The 24966-nt window shown below is 37.6% G+C and overlaps 2 protein-coding genes across 2 annotated transcripts in view; both read right to left on the bottom strand.

The window, feature by feature from the left end:
- Positions 1 to 304: 304 nt before the first annotated feature.
- Positions 305 to 15610, bottom strand: rab38b (RAB38b, member of RAS oncogene family). The gene is made up of 3 exons (XM_007247262.4): positions 15288 to 15610; positions 4861 to 5141; positions 305 to 1450 (listed from the first exon to the last, which is right to left on the bottom strand). The coding sequence occupies exons 1-3, from the start codon at positions 15484 to 15486 to the stop codon at positions 1298 to 1300; spliced, it is 633 nt and encodes a 210-aa protein (XP_007247324.1). The 5' UTR covers positions 15487 to 15610; the 3' UTR covers positions 305 to 1297.
- A 2081-nt stretch (positions 15611 to 17691) lies between these two features.
- The window catches only part of grm5a (glutamate receptor, metabotropic 5a), a 74585-nt gene continuing 67310 nt past the window's right edge, over positions 17692 to 24966 (bottom strand). The window contains exon 9 of the mRNA XM_007247261.4: positions 17692 to 21434. Within this exon, the coding sequence (XP_007247323.3) occupies positions 20528 to 21434 (907 nt within the window). The 3' untranslated portion in view covers positions 17692 to 20527. The remainder of the gene's footprint in view (positions 21435 to 24966) is intronic.

Genomic DNA, 24966 nt, shown 5'->3' with positions numbered 1-24966 from the left:
CAAGTAATTTACTTTACTAATTTGGAAAACTCCATATTACTGAATAAAAAATAAAATGCTGGGAAAAAAAACAAATTGTATGAATAAAAAAAAAATAGAATTTTGTTCTCCATGGCAACGCAGCTGGACTTTTCCCAGCAATGTTTATTATGGTTAGCGGGAGAGACGTTGTGTGAATCAGCTGTGTAGCCTGGGGTCTGTGTGAGTGGCTCGGGGAACAAGTTTTCTGTCGAGTTATGCTCCCCATCGATATGTGCTTCTTTACAGCACTGCGCATGCGCCGACCCACAGTTTTTTTTAATGATTTTTACTGGGAACATTAAACAATCTGCTTATGCCATAACTTTTTAACAGTAAAGAAAAAAAAGGATCATAGAAACATATGCCACTTGTTTTATGAGGTTGTCTGAACAAATACTGCCTGAAAGGTCCAAATTATTTTATTTAATAATTATTTAATAATTATTTATGATTTGTTTTACTTTTTTTACATCAAATAATTAAATGTAACTATGTAACTTTTACTCAAAGTAAATTTTAAATTGAGTACTTTTTTACTTTTACTCGAGTAGATCTTTAGATGGGTACTTTTACTTGAGTAGAATTTTAGCAAAGTAAAGGTACTTTTACTTCATTACAATTTTTCAGTACTTTTTCCACCTCTGATCATTTACAACGTGTGAATTGTTCAGATCGATGTCAGATATGAGTCACAATGAAATGATTGTTTGAACAGCTCAAACTTAACATCAGATCTTGAAGGTGCACCATATCTCCTGCTGTGCTGGTCATCACAATGGTCCTCTGGTCAGAAATTCAACATTTATGAATGGGATAGCGGGTGACGAATAATGTGCAACTTGACCTCGACAACAGATTACAGGTAACAGAAGCTGTACACCTACACAAAAACTTCATAATGGGTCTAGTGGGTGGAAGAACAAGGCAGCCGTTTCTAATAAAGTGGCCAGTGTTTACATCCTGCTAATACAAACAACCAGAGATTTGCACATAAATAACCATGAACACTGAAATCACTGAAGTACCTTTTCATACATAATTGGACTCCTCTTTGTGTTCCATTTATCCACACACATCCACCCACACACACACTTACACACTTACACACACACACACACATATATGGTTACATATTTACACAGTTGTCCTTGTTTCCTGTTTTGGGTCTCGTTTAAACAGAGAGAATGCAGGCTAAAGGGAATGTGCAGTGAATCCCTCAGTCCATCCATGGTCCTCAACTGTTCTCGGGTGTTTTTTGGTGTGCTTTCTTCTTGTGTCAGGGTTTAAAACACCCAGAGCAGCTCATCTCCTTGTTTGGGGACAGCTGAGGCGAGATGGTGTCTGGAACCACTGATTTGAGGATGTCGTTCTCACTGGCGATGATGTGCTTCACCAGGAAATTTGCAGCTTCGTTGATATTTATGTTTTCCTACAACAGTGAGAGAAAAGAATGCAAGAGTATGAGATACAAGTTTATTTTATTAAAAAAAATAATTTTAAGTTCTATAGGGAATTGTGGTAAACTGAGATGCTGGTGCATTTTACTTTTACGCAAATATATTTTGACACAAGTGATTTACTTCACTACTCCCCGTTACTGAGTAAAAAAAAAAAAAAAACTGCTTGAATGTTAACAAAAAATTGAATAGCAATTATTAACACAGCAATGGAAAGTGGAAAAAAATGGATCATAGAAACCTATGCCACTCGTTCTTTAAAAATGTTTTATGGGGTGGTCTGAACAAATACTAAAAGTAACTATTACTTGTAACTAATAGTAAAATACTAATACTAAAATACTAATACTAAAAGTAACTAAACATGTGATCAAAGCCTGATCCATCCATCCTTTGCACTGTCATGTCTGGAGATGTGGTCATAAAGTTATGAGTAATAAGTAAATCAAAAGTCACATGGATCATACCAATGCCAATGCAGTATGACACATCATGACCCTGTTTAGAAGCATACAGCTGAATTTTAGTGAATGGGATCTACAAATGAGCCGTTTTTTCTGTGTGCAGATTTGTAAAAGTAAAAGTAGTGCACGCTCGAAAAATTTGTGACCAATTACACGCATTAAAAGTGCGGTGAGCAGCATGGGGCGGTACGAGCGCTCACCCTCGGCACTGGTATCTGATTGTTTCCACTACTTTTGATCATAAGCCGATAGCAGGCCTTTCTTTGATCTCCGCTCTCCCAGAACTGGGTCGTAGAGCCATTGTGAATTATTAAAAGGCGCGGATTTGTACGAGGCGAGGCTACGTTTAAAACCGTTCGGTCTCCGCCGTGCCGCGACGAGCGCAAAAAAAAGGTGCTAAATGGATATAAATAAATAATTAAATGAATTAAAAAGTTCATCCCTTCAGAGCGTCTTCATTAGATTTAATGAGAGAGCCCTCGAGTGAGCGCTGGCCCTGCTCCTCGTCCCTTGGCAACTGCTCGGCGTGACTGTCAGGTGTAATTAGGTCCTGAATATTCATGGGCATTTAATTAGGGGTCTTCAAACGCAGCTCATAATGCATGTTTCCTCATGATCTCCTGGTCCTGGGCACCTGACATCTCATTAGGGCCTGAGCCGAGCGCACGATGTTCATTAGCCTTTGCTAATGCGAGAGACCTATTTCTGTGTCTCTGGACTTTAAGACAGATCTACATCTAGAAAACAATGATCCATCAGGTGCAACTCCTTATACATAGCAGAAAAGTCATGGGACAGCATAATTTGCATAATTTGTGAGCTATTAAACTTATGAATTAGGTTGAGCACTGGCCAGAGTGCTCTTGACAATTTAAGTGAGTTTAAGCGAGGTCTGATAGTGGGTGTCAGATGGATGGGAAACTACAGTTGTATAGGCATTTAACATTTCTCTATCTACTGTGTCCCATGTGTACTAAGAATACTAGTTGGGTAGTTTGGTGTCCAAACTACGGCCCGTGGGCCATTTGCGGCCAGTTTCCTTTTTTGGAGCGGCCTGCGAGGTATTTTAGAAATAGAATGAAAGTTGGCCCGCTCTTAAGCAGGTTTTTATAATATGAGATTCAAAGTTTGAACGCTAGGTGTCAGAAAATTGGGCCAAAGAGTCGGAGAGGATGCGCAATTCTATCGCAGAAAAACGGGCCAAAGAGTCTAAAAGTGGAGAGTGTGCGCAATTCTTGCGCAGAAAAACGGGTCAATGAGTCTAAAAGTGAAGAGTGTGCGCGTTTCTAGCACAGAAAATCGGGCCAAAGAGTCTAAAAGCGGAGAGAGTGTTCAGTTGTAGCGCAGAAAAACGGGCCAAAGAGTCTAAAAGTTGCCGTAATTAAGGAGTGTAATATTAAGAGACATCATGAAATTAAACATCAATTTGAAAAATCTTAGTTTACACAACACTGTCAAAGATAAAGAGAGTAAGTCAAGTAAAATGGTGTGTAAATGAAATAATTGGGAAAAAACTATTATTTAAAGGTATATTTAATTATTTGTTTTATTACAGAGTGTGGCCCGTGACATCAAATATATTTCTCCTTCTGGCCCCCAACAAAAAAAGTTTGGACACCCCTAATCTAATCTAATCATGGAAGGAATTAACACCCCAGTTGACAGTGCAGTAGGTGGTAATGATCATGCCTGGTAGCAGAGGGAATTGTGGTAAACTGAGATGATGGTGCTGTTGTTCTCCCACTGCACACGGTCACTCAGGTTTGTGGACGGATGGTGGAGTGGGTGGATGCCGGTGTTTCAGGGTGCCTCTGTGTCTATGTTACCTTCTGGCTCTCTCCCTTTAGTTAGGCTGTTTTATTTAGATCTGCCGGAGTCATTAGCCACATTCTCTGTTTTACATGAATCCATAATCCAGTCAAAACTAATTCCATCTCTCTGCCTTTCTGTTTTCTCTATCTATCTCTTCTAAATGTATCAAGATGCCCTGTTCCTGATGTTGCCCAACCTGGCTCTCCACAGCTCGCTGTGTTGCGTTCCTGCTCTACAACCCTGCAGTGATCAACATCAACACACTCAGAATCTGTTTCTATATCAGCCCTAGCTCTTCATTATCAATTATGTGCTCATCACCTTTTCACATTGATAGATTAGTACCTGTTTCTAGATTATCCATATCTCTCCATTATGTACCATCACATTCTTAGCTTACTAAGTTAAGTAAAGCTAAGCTAAGTAAACAAAACTTCAATAAAAAGACTTTATTTTAAATTCAAACAAGCGCTGGATGTTAATCTGCACAGATTGCTCTCCTGAATACTGTTTTTTTTGGGTGAATAAAGCACTTCAGTTTTTTACAGTAAGCTTAGATTCACAGATTTCTGCAGCACTAAGGCTGGAGCGTTAGCATTAGCGGATAACCATTAGCAACAGTGCTACACTGAGGAACCTTGATCGTTCCGGTAAGTCAGGGTGATATTAGCTAGCAAATACGCAGGCTACAGTTTGAAATACTGCCCTCTGAATGAAGAAAGACTTAGCGTGGTTAGCGGTTAATGCTAATTCTGCTCCAGCAGTGCTAGCCAGGGTTAACAGCAGACTACAGGCTGATAATACTCACTTCTGAACAAGTAAATAGCGGTTAGTGGGTAATGCTAATGCTACTCCAGTTTCGCTGCTGGAGAACTAAACTGAAACTCCTGTATAATGCTGTACTTCAGCGGAGTGGCTTTACTGCTCCTTAATACCTGACTGATAAAATTCATACTTAAAGCACACCGGGTTACAAGGTGCTCTGATGATTTGGGGGAAAATTGTAGGATTTTAAGTGTGCCTTATGGTGCGAAAAATATGGTATCATTCATTTCACTTCATAAACAAAGAATTTCCTGTCAGTAAAACATAATACTACACCTTACCTTGGCTGATGTCTCAAACCATCCAACAATTCCATTCTCCTGGCAGAACTGGTCCATCTTGAGACCATTATTAGCCACGACTTCTTTGCTTTGGTCACACTTGTTAGCTAGCAGGACAGTAGCAATGCTTTTGCCATTGGCTAGCGTCAACTTTGAGTCCAGATCCTCTTTCCATTTGGTGACTGCTTCTAACGTGGTGGGCCTGGTGACATCGAAAACGATGAACGCCCCCATGGCCTCTCTGTAGTAAACCCGAGTCATGTTCCCAAAGCGCTCCTGGCCTTCCACAGCAGAGAGAGAGAGAGAGAGAGAGAGAGAGAGAGAGAGAGAGAGAGAAAAGGGAAGATTAAACCATATTACAGACACTGCACAAAAAAAATATATTAAAAAAGCTGCTTAGCTAAACACAAATTAAACACACATTAGTAGACAAACCAAGTCTCCCTGAAGCTGTGGGAGTCTCCCGCATTTCGGTAGTGGCTCCCTGATGCCCGCGAGTCACATATAATCTCCCGGAATTCAGAACGAGTGCCCCAAACGCGCACACAGGCCACAGACTTTTTTTCTCTAATCGCGTGTGGGAAGGAGAGAGAGAAAACAGAGAGGGTTCTGATTGGCCTGTTCTCTGCAAAGAGTCTGTGAGACAGCCAATCAGTTTTTAGTGTGGGCGGGCAGTGTTTTTCCCCCCTCCCGGACGGGATTTGTTTAGTGAGTGAGAGAAAGCAGATCATGGCGGAGGCAATACTATTAATTATTGTAATAAGATATGAAATGTTTTTGATGTTGTCCAATTTTTTGTGATATTGTAACTGTCATTTTTTGTCAAATAAAGGCTTTTTTAAAAAAAAAAAAAAAAAAAAAGGGAAGCAGAGGCAGGGCCTTCCAAAAAGAAAAAAGATAAAACTCATTTCACCTCTGAATACTCTAAATTTAATTAAAAAAAAAGTAAAATTAATTAATATAAAAGTAAAGTTTCGTTATCCTTTGGTGTGTGTGCAAGTTTTTTTTTTTTTGTTTTTTGGCGGAGGGGGGTAGGGGGAGCTGGGGGGGGGATAACCTCCCTGAAATCAACTTGTGCAACTTGGGATGTCTGCATTAGTATTATCATCAGTTAATGTCTTCAGTTTAGCTTGAAAATCAGAAGCAAACAATATGTGCCCAAAGAAGAAGAACCTATTTAAAGTTCATAACTTTTCTTTAACTTTTGGTTCTATATACCAGAATGGTTTTCCTAGAATCACTTCAGACTAAATTGATTTTAACTGCACTGAACTGCGGGACACTTTTCTATGCACTGCTTATCTCCGTAATATTGTTACGTATTTGCAGACTAAGCTGCAGTTTCACTTTCCCAGGTTTCACAGCTCAACTAGAAACTGTCAGAAATCCTGCAGACTGTGTCCTTTTTTTAATCCTTATAATTATAATTATAATTAAAATGTGTACATCAACAAATAATCTCATGCAATTCAATCAAGATAAATTATTTGTTGAAAAGGTGGTTGAATGTTGAATGTTACATCCTGGAATAAAATAAAACACTACATACATTTACAGTCAACACAAACAAAACGCTACCTAATGACATATAACATATAACAATAACATATACTAGTAACATACTAATTACTTCTTTCCAGATAGTAGATGGTAGTGGTTGTTGGTATTGGAAGTAGTGTACATGATGCAGTTACGTTTTATCAAAACCAAATATTGATTTTCATTAGTTAACGTATTCTTATATATTATAATATGAGAACAGTACTTTTTGTTTTGTGTACAAACAACCCAATAATACATACAGTATCTCACAAAAGTCAGTACACCTCTTACAATTTTTGTAAATATTTAAGTATATCTTTTTATAGGATAAAACTGAAGATATTGACATACAGTGTAAAGTAGTCAGTTTACAGCTTGTCTAATGGTGTAAATCTGCTCAAATTAACTTAACAAATAGATGCTGTCAACAAAGGCTTATAAACCCCTAAGTAAAAATGGCCAAATTGTACCCAAAGTGTCAATATTTTGTCTATTATTATTGTCCAGTATTGCCTTATATCTCTTGCCACTTGGTCTCATCAGACCACAGGACATGGTTCCAGTAATCCGTGCTCTTAGACTGCTTGTCTTCGGCAAACTGTTAGAAGGCTTTCTTGGGCATCCGCTTCAGGAGAGGCTTCCTTTTAACGCAGTGCTAAATGAGTAAATGTACACTGTTATACAGGCTGTACACTGATTACTTTACACTGTCCCATTAAAATATATAATTAAATATTTACATAAATATGAAAAGTGTACTCACATTTGTTATTTATTGTTTGTTTTACTTTCATAAAACACAAATAGTTAAATATTGAAATGCCAAAGGGAGATTTATACAGTATTTTTCCTTTTTATCGGTTTACTAGTAGATCTTCTTGTCAGGCAAATGATCCTGTTAAGAAATTTGTATCATTAATGAGATCTCATCCATATTCAACAATGAATGCAAAGAACGGTAAGTTATCATTGTGGTTTATCTGATCTGTTCATCTTGTTCATTTTGCTCATTAGCACTATCTGTTCAAACAGGCTAGTTTTTTTTTTTTTTGAATGTTTGCACAGTAATGAGCTGCTGCTGATAAGTAATATTACTGGAGAGAGTAATTGCTTGGTGTGATAGTATCAGAATATATCCTTTCATTAATTTTAACAGTATATTATTAGTGTTTTATTAACTGAATTAAATTTAAGTTTTTTATTTTTATTTTATTAAGGCATTCATTAAATAATAGCAACTACATGTTTATTATAAGGTTATTATTAATGAAGTTCAACTTATATAGTGCCTTTCTAGAAACCCAAGGACGCTTTACAATTTACACGTTTTTACACATCTACACACCGGTGAGAAGCGGCAGCCAATAGCGCACAGCATACTCTTAACCAGAAAAGACCGTCCACCTGGAGGACTGCATCCAGCACTACAGCAATTACCCAGGACAGAGTGCCAATCCATATCTGGGCTAAGTCATGCATACATTTACACACACACACAAACTTACATACATAGTATTCAATTTTTCTGGGCAATTTAGAGTATCCAATTTAGGGACTTGAACCCAAGACCCCAGTACTGGGAGACGAACGTGCTAACCACTAAGCCACCGTGCCACCATAATTACTCTCCCTAGTACTGTCTGACACTGATACAGCTATTTATTTATGCCAATGAATTTGTTGGTATATTTAAAGTCATATGTGATGTTATATTGTAATACCCCAATATTCAGTTTCCAAAAGCAATAAGATAAAAATAAGCTAGTACATTTGGAGGCTCAACGCTACACAATGATCCCAGCAATTGGGTCATTATTAAGTGAGATAACAAGAGGAAGTTTCTGAATGCAGACAGCTAGTTACGGTTCAAGGAAGGACACAGTCTGGAGGATTTCTGACAGTTTCTAGTTGAGCTGTGAAACCTGTGAAAGTGAAACTGCAGCTTAGTCTGCAAATAAGTAACGATCCTACGGAGGTCAGCAGTGCAGTGACAATAGAAAAGTGTCCTGCAGTTCAGTGCAGTTAAATTCAATTTAGTCTGGAATGATTCTAGGAAAAACGTCCTGGTATAGAACCTTAATGTTATGAACTTTAAATGGGTTCTTCTCACTTTCACATCGAATTAGGGGCAATCCACTAGAAGTTTCTATTGTGTAGCAAAGGGATTCTCCAAGGACTCATTAAGAAATGTGTTATTTCTAAGTCCATCTTAAAGGAGAACTCTGGTGTAAAATGAACTTTGGGTGTAATTAAACATGATAACGAGTACAAACTTTTTGTGGAACCGCCCACGTCCATTCATCCCCGGCATTATGAAATACAGTGATTTTAGCTGATGCTCCCAACAGGCTTACAATGCTAGTGATTGGGGCATAAAACAAAGAAATCACTGTTTTTGCACCATTAACAAGCTCAAAGTAGCTCCACAATTCAGTGGTAGAATTCAAAGGGCCCTGACATTTCAAACAAGGCACTGAGAACTTTAACAAAGCACTTTTAAGTTTAATACATGAATCCTTATCTGTTCTTTCATACTCTGGATGATTCAGTATTCATTTACAATGTAGGGAAAAAAAAACTAAAAAATGAAAACATTAAATGATAAGGTGTGTCCAAACTTTTGACTGGTACTGCAGTTTCAGTACACACCTTACACTGTGAATCGAGGAATGTGTAAAAATGCCTGAACAACTTCAGAAATTTTATTTCCCTTTCTTATAACATCCACTACCAGACCTTACTTCGATAAACTTCGATATTGCATGTTGCCTTGTCACGAGCATGCTGGTCACTATTTAGCCTCTCTAATTACAAAATAGCACCTCACAACTTATACAGCATGCACTGAAAGCATTCCCAAACCATCCCCTCAGGAAGCCTACAGTATAAACAATGTACCTACTGCTACACTCTGAAAAACAGGTGTACGATATAAGTACTTTTTTGTACTCAAAGGTACAATATTGGTCTTTACAGGTTCAGATTTGTTCCCTCTGAAGTACAAAGTAATTTCTAACAGCAATAAGTACAAATTTGTACCATTTAACCAGACAAAGGGTACATTCAGTATTCTATATCACTGTACTAATAAACAATATATAATTTAATTGCACATTTTTTATTTGAAAGCCAGATTTTGGATCATCAAGTTTTTGAGCCATATTTAGTTGATGATAATGTTTATAATTTTTATAATCTTTACTGGCACAAAAACCATGGGCACAAAAAAGGACTTTCACTGAAAGGTACTTTTTTGTACCTCAATATAAGGTACATCCCCAGCGACGAGCTTTGTACTCTTTTAAGTACAAATCTGTACTTCCTTTTCTTAGTGTGTATCTTCTTCAAGCTCTGCAGCACTAATGCACCTATTTCTTTTTAAAGCCAACCTCTGGATATTATGCTGAACATGTGGACTCAACTTCTTCCACTGTTCTGAGTGGAATCTGCCATGAAGCACCATGTTTCACATCCAGTGGCCAATATGAGAGAACTGTACCTAAAACACCAAATTTAACAGGCCTCCCCATTCACACCTGAGACCTTGTATCAATTAACCAGTCACATGATAATAGGGAGGGAAAATGGTTAATGTGGGCACAATGTGGTTTACTCACTTTTGTTGCCAGCGGTTTAGACATTAATGGCGACTACTTCATATAGTCCCATTAAATGAATTATTTAAATATTTACAAAAATGCGAGGAGTGTACTCACTTTTCTTAGATACTGCTTGTTTTATCTTCGTCAGATTTTACACGTTAATTGACTGAAATATACACTTTTTAGCAAAACTGTTTTCTCAAAGGATTTAAAAAACACATAGTTAAATACTGGTTAATATTGGCATGTTAGTGTAATAAGCAATTTGTTGATGTGTTTAACCACTAGACACATTTTCTACAAGGCTAACATGTATAATAAATGCAGCAGAAACATGTATAATGAATAACCAGCTACTGATACTGCTTCTGCTGTTTATTTTGATATAGGTCATTATCTCATTACCTTTTTTATGAAAACAGGCCATAATACAGGCCCACTCTATATGCGGCAGCAGTTATAGCTCGTATAGGGAGTGAGCCCAGCCCTTTCTTTGGTTTGTTTACAGCGATTTTTTCCACAATGACTCCCCTGTGATTTGCCTCTAAATCTTACTCACATGAGACCAGTTCTCATATGATTGCACGCATACCTTCCACGTGGGGAAGTGAGTCTGGGTTCTGAGTGTGTGTGTGTGTGTGTGTGAGAGAGAGAGAGAGAAAGGCAGAGGTGGGCGGCTGCCGTGCAGAACATGTGAGACTGGATCTGGATGATTAAAATGGCATTCTGGAGGAGGAAGGCACCAGCAGTCTGAGAATTTCTATACCTAGAGCTTCACTTCAGATTGGCAAATCCCGCTGATCTTTATTGCATACACTAAACCAACAGTCACCCCCCAGATCAAACAGCACAGCATGCTAATTTGACGAGGAACAGACAGAGACAAGCTCATTAGCATATCTAAGACAACAGGTGAAGAGGTACACAGTAAGAGATGTGTCTGAAGCTCCAGGAAACCTCTGCATGCTGTATAATCTATTCTATATTAGCTTTAACCACAGTGTGATGAATGTTAGGCAAAATTGCATTTCTCGCTGCTCATCTTCCCTCCAGAACATGATGAACGAGCTGTTTCATCCCTATTTTAGTCACTGTGATTTTCTACACAGTAGTTTAAGAAGAAATTTCACCAAATATTAGCCAATTATCCTTGAATTCATTCATGCACGATAGTTGAAAAACCTTCACTATTTTTCCACCCATCCATCCATCAATCTATCCAACCATTCTACCCACTTTGTTAAAAAAAAGTCTTCTATTTTTCCATCCACCCACCCATCCATCCATCAGTCCATCTATCCAACCATTCTACCCACTAGTACACAAAACTTCCACTATCTTTCCACCCATCCATCCGCCCAACCATTCTACCCACTAGTTAATAAATGTCCACTATTTTTCCACCCACCCATCCATCAATCTATTCAACAATTCTACCCACTAGTAGAAAAAACTTCCACTATTTTTCCATCCTTCCATCCATTCATCCATCCATCCATCCCTCCATCTATCCATCCATCCAAACATTCTACCCACTAGTAGAAAAAACTTCCACTATTTTTCAATCCATCCATCCATCAATCAATTCATCCATCCATCCATCTATCCATTCTACTCACTAGTTAAAAAACGTCCACTATTTTTCCATTCGCCCATCCATCAATCCATCCATCCATCCATCAATCCATCCATCCATCCATCCAACAATTTTACCCACTAGTAGAAAAACTTTCACCAACTAATTACAGATTTTTTACATTTTTTATCCACACACCCATCCATTCATCCACCCATCCATTAAAAAATTATTTCCAATATTTTTTCATCCATCCATTCACCCATTCATCCATCAATCCTTCCATCCACCTACCAATTCTACCCCTACTTAAAAAAAGAAATTCCAATGTTTTTTCATGCATTAATTCACCCATCATCCATTCATCCATCCATCCGCACAACCATTCTTTCCATTAGTTAAAGAATTTCCACAATTTTTCCATGCATCCATCCATCACTCATTTATTCTACCCACTAGTTTAAGATGACATTCCACAAATTATTCATCAATTCATCCATCCATTCATTCTACAAATTATTTAGGGTGGAAATTCCACTAATCATTCATTGACCCATGCATACATTCATTCGTTCATTCATTCTACCCACTATTTAGGGTATATATTCCACTAATTGTTCATCCATCCACCCATCAAGTCTACCATTTTTTTTCCTGTGGAGTACTATGGAGTAGGGCTGCACAATAAAAAAAAATGACATTGCCGTGTATTTATTATTTTGAGATGTATACTGCAAATAAAAAAATAATAATACAATGAAAATTATTCCAGAAGACCACTAAAAATAATGATCCAACATATCAAAATATTATTAATGCACTTTGTGTTTCCAATATTGTTCCCAACATAGTATATATCATATTTTAAATAAATCTATTTTAAAAATGACTGTAAACAGTAAATTAGAGTATACAACTTAAATTATAAACCGATAAAAAGTAACAGGCAGTCTTTTCAGGCTTGTGAACAGCAGTGTATGTTACGAGTTATGGATCCTATAGAACAAGTTAGCCTTTGTGGCACTAATGAATAGCCTAGAGCTGTTAAACATGAGATGTAGGCTAACATCATCAAAGGCAGTCCATTCACGCGGAGGAGAATTCCCAAAGCTGGAGTAATTCCCTGCGGGAACCTACAGGCATCTGTACACCCTGCTAAAAATCCAGCTCAAAGTTGTGAAAGGGTTATGCTGGTATCTAATGGTCAAGACGGTTGAAGAGCTGGTCAACCAAAAAAAATAAAACCCCTATGCTGGTAAGCGAGTTGGTTAACCAGCCCTTGACCAGAGTAGGCAATATTGCATTTTATTTTTTGGTCATGCTTACCACCTTGTATGGTCAAGCTTGGTTATACTGGTGGTCTAGCTTGGTCAGGTTGATCAGTAAAAGTAGACCAGTAGACTATCAAATAAAACCCCATGCTGAGCAAAATCTAAGCTTGTCAGGCTAGTCAACAAACATGGTCAAGCTTGCTTTTACTAGTTATCTTGCTTGGTTTTGTTAATCCTGGTAGTCAGATCAACCTTTGTCTTACTGGTTGTCTAGCTTAGACAGGTTCATCACACTTGTAGACCGGTTAGACTATGGTCATGCTGGTCAATCAGCATGGCCAAGCTTGGTATACTGGTTCTTTAGCATAGTCTGGATAATCATGAGTCATGCACACCAGCTAAACCACCAAACTACAGTAAAAACACACTCTCTCTTAAATCTAAGATGCTCAGTCTGTAGCTTTTTTGTCCATAGATAATTGCACTTAGCATAAATAGTCCTTTTAAAATATGCATTCAATTGTGCTCTCTTCTATCTCACCAGCTCTCTTTAGTTGTTTAATTGGTTTAGCAACAAGCAGATAAATACATGAATGAGCAGATAAGAAGACTGAGTTTCTGTTCTGATATCTCTGTGTTCGCAGTATTTCTTGTTATCAGCACCATTAACAGCACCATGGTTGCTCGGGTAGCCAGCTAAATGCGTTGTTACCAAAAAAGTTTCTGCGACCCACCAGATACCTCAGTTTTTAGAATGAAAATAGTGTATGTGGCTTTCCAGGAATGGTAGCAGAATCACACTGATGGCAGTTGTTATAATATTTTGCCCTCTAACCACTCCAGAACACTACTGTTTTAAAATGAAAAGAACCAGCTTGGTTGTGCTGCTCAACCATATTGATCTTGCTGATCAACTAGCATGGTCATCCTTGGTCACACTGGTTGTCTAGCTTGGTCAGGTTGACCACACTTCAAATTTAAATGGTCCAAATCCTAAGCCTAACCAGCCTGGTGTTTCTGGTCATAGTTTTTGACAGTATGGTCATGCTGGTCAGTGAGCATGGTCACGGTTGCTTATACTGGTTCTTTAGCATAGTCAGGTTAATCATGTTAATCAAGTCATGCAGATCAGCTAAACTATCAAATTAAAATGAAAACACACCCTATACTGGTCTTACATCTTACAGCTTCAAAAAGCTTACAGTGAGTTTCTGTTTTTTTTTTTGTGAGAAGGTTTAACTGTACTGAGCATGCTAAAAAGTACTTTTAAAACATGCATTGTGCTGCAGTATCTTTTCAGAGTGTATTAATCTGGTGATTTTAGCAAGGATTCAACTGTGCTCTCTTTTAGTTTACCTCTTTACAGTTGTTCAATTGCTTTAACCATGAGCAGATAAATACATGAATGAGAAACTAAGTTTGCTGTTATATGTATCTCTGTGTTCGCAGTAGTTCTTGTATCAGCACCATAAGCAGCACCAGGTAACTCAGGCAGGCTTGCTGCCCATGTTGGTCATGCTGGTCAACATCTTTGTCTTGCTAAAAAAAAACAGCATGGTCAACCTTGGTCATACTGGTTGTCAAGCTTGGTCTGGTTGATCACACTTGTAGACTAGTTAAACTGTTAAAATCAAATGTTCCAAATCTAAGCTGGTCAACAGCTTAAACAACTTCATGTTTCTGGTCATACTGATTCTTAAGCTTTGTCAGGTTAATCATGAGTCATGTAGATAAAAAAAAAAACTAAATAACTCAAAAGAAAAGATAACATACAGCTCTGGAAACAATTAAGAGAGCACTTCAGTTTCTGAATCAGTTTCTCTGATTTTGCTATTTATAGGTTTATGTTTGAGTAAAATGAACATTGTTGTTTTATTCTATAAACTACAGACAACATTTCTCCCAAATTCCAAATAAAAACATTGTCATTTAGAGCATGTATTTGCAGAAAATGAGAAAGGGCTGAAAATCAAAACAGGTGCAGAGCTTTCAGACCTCAAATAATGCAAAGAAATCAGGGTCATATTCATAAAGTTTTAAGAGTTCAGAAATCAATATTTGGTGGAATAATCCTGGTTTTTAATCACAGTTTTTTTCATGCATCTTGGCATCATGTTCTCCCCCACCAGTCTTACACACTGCTTTTGGATAACTTTATGCTGCTTTACTCCTGGTGCAAAAATTCAAGCAGTTAAGCTTGGTTTATGGCTTGTGATCATCCATCTTCCTCTTGATTATATTCCAGACGTTTTCAATTTGGCAAAATTAAAGAAACTCATCATTTTTAAGTGCTCTCTTATTTTATTTCAAAGCTGGATACTGGTCTAAACTAAATCTAATCTAGTTAAACAGCATAAACCAGTTGAACTAGTCTGAGGTGTCCATGCTGTTTGTTTTATTCAGCAGGACGGTGTCTACCTGTTATGGTGCTCCTACCTGCTATGTCCCAAAGCTGTAGCCGCACGGTCTCTGAGTCCCAGTTGAGGACTTTGAGAGCAAAGTCCACTCCTATGGTGGCTCTGTAGTTGGTGGAGTAGGTCTGGTGGACGTAGCGCTTGATGATGCTGGTCTTGCCCACTCCTAGGTCTCCGATCACCAGGATCTTGTACAGGTGCTCTTTGCGGTGGTTCTGCATGGCTGGACGCAGTGCACAGGGCCACTATGTGCGCATGCTATTCAGTCCCGGCAAAGTGTGGGATGCAGCGCCTGAGGCAGTATGTGTGTGTGTGTGTGTGTGTGTGTCTGTGCATGAGTGTGGGTGTGTGTGTGTGTGTATTTAAAGGGCGTGGGCTTGTCCAACTTGTGACCGGCCGCCAGAGTAGCTCATGTGCTCCACGTTTCCTTCCCCAGCCTGCTGTGTGTGTGTGTGTGTGTGTGTGAGAGTGTGACTGTTGAAAAAGCTTAGTGGAGACCTCGTGTCTGTTACAAACCAGGAAAACAGGGACATTCCTACGTAGTGGGGACATTTACTGTGGCCATAATGAGGAAGGAGGGAACACACAATCGAATGAGTAAATAAAAAGTGGGAATACAAAAATAAAAAACAGTCATCATGCTCATGTGAGGATCATATGGGTGGAACTTGGGCTTTGTGGGTTATGTGGGCTTTGAGTGGGTTTTTACTGGGGCCAACTTGGGCTTCCCAAAAGGGCCCAGTCATTATAGTCCACCTTAATCCTACACAGATTTCATCTAGACTAAATATAAATCTTATAACCCAGAAGGAGACCCATGTTTACAGTACCAGTCAAAAGTTAGGGCACACCTTTACTCATTCAGTGTGTTTTTCATTGTAAATTTGACATTGAAAACGATATATAAGGTATACAGGAACTATATTTTTAAGAATTATTAAGTAGTCACATTCAGCTTTGAGGACAGATCTGCACACTCCTGGTATTTTCTCACTGTCTTCATGAGATAGCGTCACCTGAAATTGTTCCTGTGTTCCTGGTGGTGCTAAACAATAGTGATTACGTTTCCTTCATGCTGTTGAAGCTCCAGCTCATCCCAAATCACCCATATTAGCTGATTAAGTTGAATGAATGAGATTGTGTGTCCAAACTTTTGACTGATACTGTGGCCAACATGAATCACATTGATAAAACATTTAGGTTTCCAGTTGGGCTACCTATACAGAATTATTGCTACCTTGCTGTCAAAATTATTGCTGGATATGTACTATTTTTCTATTGTCATTTTACAATGTAGTAAAAATGAAACTAATACTCAAATATGTTGTTTGTAATAAGATTTACTGTATATTAACCAAAAAAATAATATGACTTGCATACCCAACCATTGCACACTGCTGTAGCTATTGAGGCTAAGGTTAGTTTTAGAATCCTTAGCTATATTAGCCTTATTATCTTAAATTTTATAATGTAATATGTCGTTATGGTTCCTGAGCTGAAGAACTGAAATTTAATTTCTCAAAATACATCATAAAAAAAGTAATTATAGTAGAGCTGGTCTCCTGATCATGTTACAGTTTAAATGTATTTTAAATTGAATTACTAATTTATATTATACTAATAAATTATAGAGTTGTTTTTGTAGCATTTTTGCAATCATTCATATCAGTTGCATGAATAAGCCACATTGCTCAATAGGGTGGAAATTAAATAAGTCTTTCAACATCCACACACTCAACCATTAACCATTACTTTTTTTAATGTAGTGCTCAATAAACAAGGACATTGTTGCAATTAAGTCCCTTTTAATGATACTCAATAAATAATTCATTTGATCACACATTACAACTGCAACAGAATAAAAAAGTCACAATAAATGACTTCTGCAACTATTAGAAATGCTATTACAAGCGACATTCATCCCACCACCACAAATCTTAACAAACTAAAGTATTATTATATTACAATTCTATTACTAAACCAACACAAATATTATGTAGAAAAATACATCACACTTAATAGCTGTTATCTACATTCTCTGAAAAAAGGCAAAGAGCAAAAGATGCAAAAGACGTTAGAAAATGTACAAAAGTTGTGGCGAGAAGTTAAGAGTTAGCACTTACAGAGTCAGCTATTGGCACTGTTCTGCATGCAAACATTAATCCTCATTACAGTACATCCATTCAATAGAGATATTGCACATGGTTCATTAGACTAAAGGTTGTAGATAAGCACAGTGTATCCCTTCGTAGGAAACTCTGAGCACTGCTTAAAATCTGATAAAAAATGTTTTTTTGTTTTGTAAAGGAGAATCTATTTTGGTCCGAATGATATTAAAAACAAATTAGTTATTTATGTCTTTGTCGTTTCTTTCTAGAAAATCTTATATGATATACATATATATATATATATATATATATATATATATATATATATATATATATATATATATATATATATCGTCGCTGTCCTATGAAAAACACCTATCTCAATTTTTGTCGATTTTCAGTTTAGTACATAATTTGAACAGACAAACTGTCTTTTACACTGTGTCAAAATTTCTTGATGAACGGACCAATAGAAACTCTTCAAAATTACCTGAAATAAACTGTTTTTACATTGACTTCCAATGAAAGTTTACAAGGTTTTTTCCCTCTCCTGTAAAGTTGCTGTTTTGGAGATAAGTGTTTTTCATTGGACAGCGACGATATATATATTAATAAAACAATATTCTGTGTTGATACAAGAGGTAATCTGACTGATCCACACTTGGAAAGAACATTGCACACCAGTTGGTTTTAAAATGATACCTAAAGAGAATAAGATGAGAAGAATGAGCACATGAGATGACTGCATGAGCGTCTGTATGTCTGCATTAGTTCACTACGCCTTACATTCATAAGTATTGCTTTCTGTATATACTGCACATCACATAACCAATCTACTGGGACATCCTTAATAAACTGAACCTATAGAAAACATCTTCACTTCTCTCTTTAATGCAGTTGGCACAAATTTATCTTTATATCAACTGTAAACAAGCAATGATCACATATGATTTACAGGGTACCACTTTAAAATAAGACTACCTTTATAAAGGGTTTATAAATGGTTAATTACAATTAGTTTATTAATAGTTACTAATTATGCCTTAAAAATCATTAATAATCAGTTATAACACATGCGTAAAAATGGCAACAATGACCTGTTGTTTGCCAAATAGTGCACCCACAGCCATCTATACTGTTGCCCTTTCTATGTATGTGTTATAACTGATTTACAACCTAATAAGTACCCATTAATAAACTAAAGGTAGTCTTATTTTAAAGTGGTATTGATTTACACATATAATCTCTAAAATGCACTGGAATCTTTCATTTTAAATATGACTGCACCTAACTTTCAGGATGACTACAGGACTGAAATACTTAATTCTCCTAGTTTTCTGTATTTCCTCATATTTGGCACGCAAAACAGTTTCATATCCTTAAACATATTACAAATGTAATATAAGGCCAGAGAAACACGAGGAAATGCAAAACCAGAAGGAACATTTTTTTTTTCAGCACCATTATCACCCATTTAAAAAGGCATTTATTACATTGTATTACCTTAATAGCTATATTAATATGCAATATCTCGAAACAAATGGTTGGTATGAATGGAGATTAGTCTTATTACAAAACTGTGAAGTAACTGTAGCCCAATTTTTCAGAATTTCTGTAATGCGAGTGTCTAACTAAATTTACCCAATTATCCACTACCAAATTACCAAATTTGGTTATTTACTTAATTAAAAAACTATTAGGCTAATGACTGTAGGTTTTCACACAGGACCAGTTGGCCTCCCTTCAATACATGAAATGTTAATTAGAAAAATGTATGTTGTTTTTGTTTAGGTTGTCTTCAATTAAAATGTGTTTGAATATGTGAAACCATGATGTGTGGCAAAAACACAACAGCTTAAAAAAATCTGGAGGGCAAATACTTTTCCACAGTAATCACAATTCAAAATATAGGTGTGCTGAGTTAGTGCTGGAGATAAAACTAGCTTCTTTTAGAAGTGTATTATTTGCTTTTACAGCTCTGTTCCAAATCTTGTAATGATTCAAAAGCTTTAATTAATGTTTTATGTTCTATATAACTAGCTCTGTCCTGATTTATAGTACAAAACAGTAAAATACAGATACAAATTTTGTATCTTTGTGTTTTTTATGTTACATCATGATTTTAACCTTAAAATATTTACACTCATGTGCCCACAATAAAAAATAAACATAAATGAGCTGCTCAGTACATTTATCTTATTTGAGTTTGAACTTGATATCAATATTCAGAAATGGGTCTGGGCTCTTAAGGGTTAATAATTGTGTAAATAGCAAAAAAGGCAATTTAGATTTAGATCTTTCAGATCATTTCAATAACAATTTGGCTCACTAGATGATTTTTTTTTTAAGAAATTGGAAATTTAATTGTATTTATATTTATCATGAAACACCGTCACGTGTAAAATGAAAAAGAAAAAAAAAGTCGCAAAAGACAAACACTGCTATCAAACATTCCTTCTAAGAGAAGATTTGGTCCCATACTACCTAAAAATCTACATTCGATGTTTGCCGTTGATGATTGTATGTAGATGATTGTGCAACTTTCATAGCCAGCGGACAGCCTTGCGTACAAACGACAAATGCCTCTGTTTTAACGTGTGGATTTTTGTCTTAAAAATCTCAGTTGATTGACATCGTTGGAATGTGTCACTGGCTGAAGGTCGAGCACAGGATATCGTCTGAATCCACAGTTCACTGAGGTCCAAAGAAACACCTCCAGGTGTTGTTTCACACCATAGTTTTCCCTTATTCAGTCAGATTATACACATACACATTTGTCTTCAGGAATATTTTCAGTCATGTATGTAAACTTTGTGGAGCACTGTATTTCCTCTTAGTTACTTACGCTCATCAATAAGGAAATGTTCCATTACAAGACCATACTTTCCTTTTTCTGGGTGCCATTGTGTTTAAGAGACCACAAGCACTTACATTTGAAGTTTAGACAATTTTCCATTGTATTCATTCCAAGTTCTTGTTCTTGCAAATCCTGCAGCAAAGTGTCCAAACTTCCAAAGTCCAAACTTACTTTGGAACCAGACAAAAAGCGAATCAGATTCAAAATCAAAATCAAAATTAGTCTCAACCTAGACTAGTGTTCAGAATGCCCTCATCCTTCCACTTCTTTAAGAGGAGGACCCTTGGGGTGAGGTGTTTACAGCGAGGAGGAGCTCTGGCTGTAGTTGCGCAGCATCAGTCGGTCGTACTTTGGGGAGCAAGGCTGACACAGGGCCAGCTCGGAGTCTGGCGAGGTCGGGGAGTCGCTGGCCGAACCCATTGAGGAGTCCCTAAATGGGGATGGGGGCGTGAGGGCGGCCAGCTCCTCCAGTTCAGTGGTCCTCACCTGTGACGAAGAGTCATAGGTGCTCTCGGAGAGACTAGCGGGAGATCCCCGGCTACTCCCGCCGGTGATTATGCCTCCGGTGATGCCCACTGCAGAGTGCGGAGTGGCGTTGGCTGCAGCCACCACTTCTGCGTAGGTGGTCACTGTGGTGGAAATCTGTGGGATTTCTCGGGGGAGCAGCCTGAAGGTGGGTGAGCTGGGGCCGGAGTTGTTAAGGGACGAACCCGGAGGCGAGTTGGTCGGCAGCATCATGCTGTTGAGCTCGCTGATGTTGGCCGTGAAGCGGTTCACCACACAGGTGATCTGATCCATGATGGACGTCTGTTGCGGTCCGCTTCGTTGTGACCTTTCGGTGAGGTACGTGGGCAAGGCTACCACCGGCGGCTGCCGCTCTCTGACGGACTCTTCTCTTTTGCGATCTCTGGCAGCTTCCTCGTCCTCACAGCATCGCTGCACTGACCCTCGCTGGCACACGGTGGGCAGAGGGGAGGGTGTGCGAGGGCGGTAGGTCACAGGGTATCGTGGGGCGCTCTGAGGCCTCTCGTAGGACGCCTTCACCCCTGTGTCTGGAGGGGCATCGCATCCCTTGGAGAAGGGTTTGATGATAGCTGTCTGGTTGCTCTCCTCCTTTTTCTTGATGTGAATAGAGATGCGTTTCCACAGGTTCGGCCGGTGGCCTCTCTCGTTTTGTGCCCAGGTAACCGTTTTTCCATTAGAGCTGCAAGAAGAACACAAAATTCACAAAAACTAACTTTAATATCATGAAGATACCAGTGTGGGTAGGCCTGTCACAATAAAAACATTTTCAGGACGATATATTGTCCCAGAAATTATTGCGATAAACGATAAATAGTCATTTTAAAGCGCCACTATAGAAAAAGCTTTTTTTCCTGCTTCTGGAGACTTTAGAAGACTAACTGTCCAATAGACCGGTGCCATTTCATATCGTATGTAACAGAGATAACTCTTGGTCTTTCTTTTTTGAGGTGGTCCTTATAAAAGCCAGTTTCACCATAGTGTTTGATGGTCTTTGCGACTTGAAATGTTTAGAACTGACTGACCTACATTACTTAAAGTATTTTATTTCTTAGTTCTTGCCATAATATGGATTATTCACTGTATACCAACCCTACCTCTTCACAACTTTACAACTGATGCTCTCAAAGACATTGATTTAATGTAATTAACTATTAATGAGGCACAGCTCTTAACCAAAAAGCCACTCCAGGTGCCTCTACCTCATAAAGCTGACTAGGAAAATGGCAAGATGTACAAAGCTATCATCTAAGCAAGAGGGGCTACTTTGAAGAAAGCAGAATATGAAGCATATTCTGGTTTGGTTAACACATTTGCGTTTTCTAAATATTTCCATATGTTTCTCTTCATAGTTTGACATACTATTATTTTCTTTATTATCTATAATCCACAATGCAGAACATTTTAAAATAAAGGAAAAACACTGAATTTAGGGTACTGATTCAGTATAAATTAATAAAATATTTGTGTTTTGTCATATCATCACCATAAATATAATTATTACAAAAATACCCTGAAATATTATGATACTATTTTAGAGCCAAAAATTGAACTGGAAACTTGCAGTTTTTGTTGCAGAGAACAAACACAACCAGCACAGGAAATAACTAAATGTTGGACCAAAAAGGGGAGCAGGGTGATTTTAAAAAGAATGGCGCCACTTCTCAGCTCTTACTGAAAGAGTGTTCCAGAAGAGGCTCCAGCTGCTCTAAATAGAAAGTCCTCGAACAGCTCAGAAGAACAGTTTGACAAATGGCTCCAATGGAACAAAAATAAACTATACTAATGCGCCAAGTGCAACGAGATAGCAGTATGTAACAAATGGGTGGAGTCACTTGTCTTTTGTTTGCATGGACAGTTCTAGCCAGATCCTGCCGGTCATGATCATTACCACCCACTGCGCTGTCCACTGTATTGTTTTACCTTCTATGACGTACAGTAGTCCATTATGGTATACACATTGAATTAAGGGTGCGCCACTATGTCATCCGTCTGTTACCTACTATCAGGCCTCGTTTAAACTCTTGTTGCTTTGCCATAAGCATGCTAGTCAGTGTTCAAACTCACTCACAAGATAGCACCTCACAACTTATACAGATGCAGACATTCTTATACTGTCCCCTGAGGTATCACATCATGACTGTTGCATTCAGACCCTGGCACTTATTTCAGTTCCGACCGAAACAAGGTTCTGACAGCAAAATAGATATCATTTTTGTTTCACAATTCAATTTAATAATTTAATAATTCCCAGAGGATCTCAGATTTGGGTGCATGGACAGCAAATACGGTGCAGAGCAGCAGATAAAGCCTTTTATCAATGCAAAATGTCACTTTTCACAAAGAGGTCAATCTGGACAGGCCTATAAATTATCAGACCACTGCAGTGTTTAGAGAAAACAACTCTCTTCTGTCTGAAGCTAAGGAAGGAAAACACAGACATGGCCGAGCTGGGCAGGAATAAATAGGAATAAGGAGCTCCTGTCTGAGAGAGAATTATCTCATGACCCTGTGAACATTTTTCCTGTCTCTATCCACCTTATTCTGCCACACTCACTTTCAAAAGTAGGTTTCTTCCAGAATTGTGTTTATAATATCTGGACAGTTCTCTTTAAATGGTTCAAGTGAATGCAGTCTGAAGTAGCTCTTGCTGTGGACACTTATCATGACGTAGCTAGCTATGCTAACCCAGGATTCCAACAGGCTATATTCCAGACTGTATAAATATTTTACCTTACTTACATCTATTTACAGCATACCTACCGTATTTTTCGCACTATAAGGCGCACTTAAAATCTTCTAATTTTCCCGCTAGCGGTTAGCCGCTAATGCTAATGCTCCAGCCTTAATGCTGTAGAAATTCGGAATCTAAGCTCAGAAGAGAAATCTGTGTAGATTTACATCCAGCGCTTGTTTGACTTTAAAGAAAGTCTTTTTTTTTTTATACAGTTTTGGGTGCCACTTTAAAACAAGACTACCTTTATAAAGGGTTTATAAATGGTTTACAATTAGTTTTTTAATGGTTACTAATTAGGTTATAAATGCCTTTAAAATAATTAATAATCAGTTATAACACATAATTAGAAAGCACAACAATATAGATTGCTGTGGGTTCACTATTTGCCAAACAACAGGTCATTGATGCCCTTTCTAATTATGTGTTATAACTGATTATTAACGATTTTTAAGGCATTTACAACCTAATTAGTAACCATTAGTAAACTAATTGTAAACCCTTTATAAAGGTACTCTTACTTTAAAGTGGTACCCAGTTTGTTTACTTAGCTTAGCTTTACTTAACTTAGTTAGCTAACCCCCCACCACCACCCAGCGTCAAGAACTGCTGAATTAGAAGTTCCTTATAGTGTCTCTAAAAATGTGCCTTATAATCCAGTGTGAAAAACGCAGTGAACAGTACTAACACACAACACAAAAAGATAACAGTGCTGTGTGGAGGAGAGGAGCAGTGTACACTTGGCTGGGATTCTCAAACACTCCCAGACAGTATCAGAGTCAGAAAAGACTTAAAAAAAAAGCTTTAAATGTATTATTAAATGTATTTTGTTTCACACTACATTTAAGGTGGAATGGAAAATGCACTAAACGTGTAAGATACAAATTTGGTAAAAAAAATACACACTTAATGTTTAACTACTCTAGCAGGCTTTAGTAACATTAGGTGAGAGAAATAAATAGAACATTCATGTTAATGCTAGCTTAACTAAAAGTACAGAGTGTTTTGGAGTGGTCACATTTAGGGTGGAATTTAAGGTGGAAAATTAAACTCAGAGTGGAAAATGCTAATGCTGACTTTGCTATGTGCTAACATGAGTGAGATATACGTTTACTGAGAATGAGACATCTTATTTAACTATTCTAGCAGACTCCAGGAACATTGAACTGACATTAACATGATGCAGTGATGTTTTGCAGTTAACACTGTTCTTTGAAACCAGCATTCTTTTTATTTATTTATTTTGATGATATATTGCTTCCTTAGGGAAGGGTGACACAAAAGGACACACAAGGACAAAAAAGGGGTAAGGGTACAAATGATAAACGAGAATTGGCTTAAATCTATATTTTAGCACACTGTGATCTGACCTTTTTGATCTTGAGGCTTATATCACATATCTTCGTCTTGTGGTAAAATCTTAGAGGTAATGCTGGTGTACACTGGTTAAAATAAAGATGCTACAAATTGTTTTTTGAAT

The sequence above is a fragment of the Astyanax mexicanus genome, chromosome 20, assembly GCF_023375975.1.
Source record: "Astyanax mexicanus isolate ESR-SI-001 chromosome 20, AstMex3_surface, whole genome shotgun sequence".
NCBI lineage: Eukaryota > Metazoa > Chordata > Actinopteri > Characiformes > Acestrorhamphidae > Astyanax > Astyanax mexicanus.
The sequence above is the reverse complement of the archived record's forward strand: the minus strand, read 5'-3'. Positions and strand labels throughout refer to the sequence as shown.

Bases quoted from the DNA above. Each gene is read 5' to 3' on its own strand.
- rab38b (XM_007247262.4), bottom strand. From the start codon at position 15,486: ATGCAGAACCACCGCAAAGAGCACCTGTACAAGATCCTGGTGATCGGA. The intron at 5,142-15,287 runs GTAGGAGCACCA...CTGCTGTGGAAG, and splicing joins ACAGCTTTGGGACATAGCAG to GCCAGGAGCGCTTTGGGAAC. The intron at 1,451-4,860 runs GTAAGGTGTAGT...TCACTGTTGTAG, and splicing joins GGTTTGAGACATCAGCCAAG to GAAAACATAAATATCAACGA.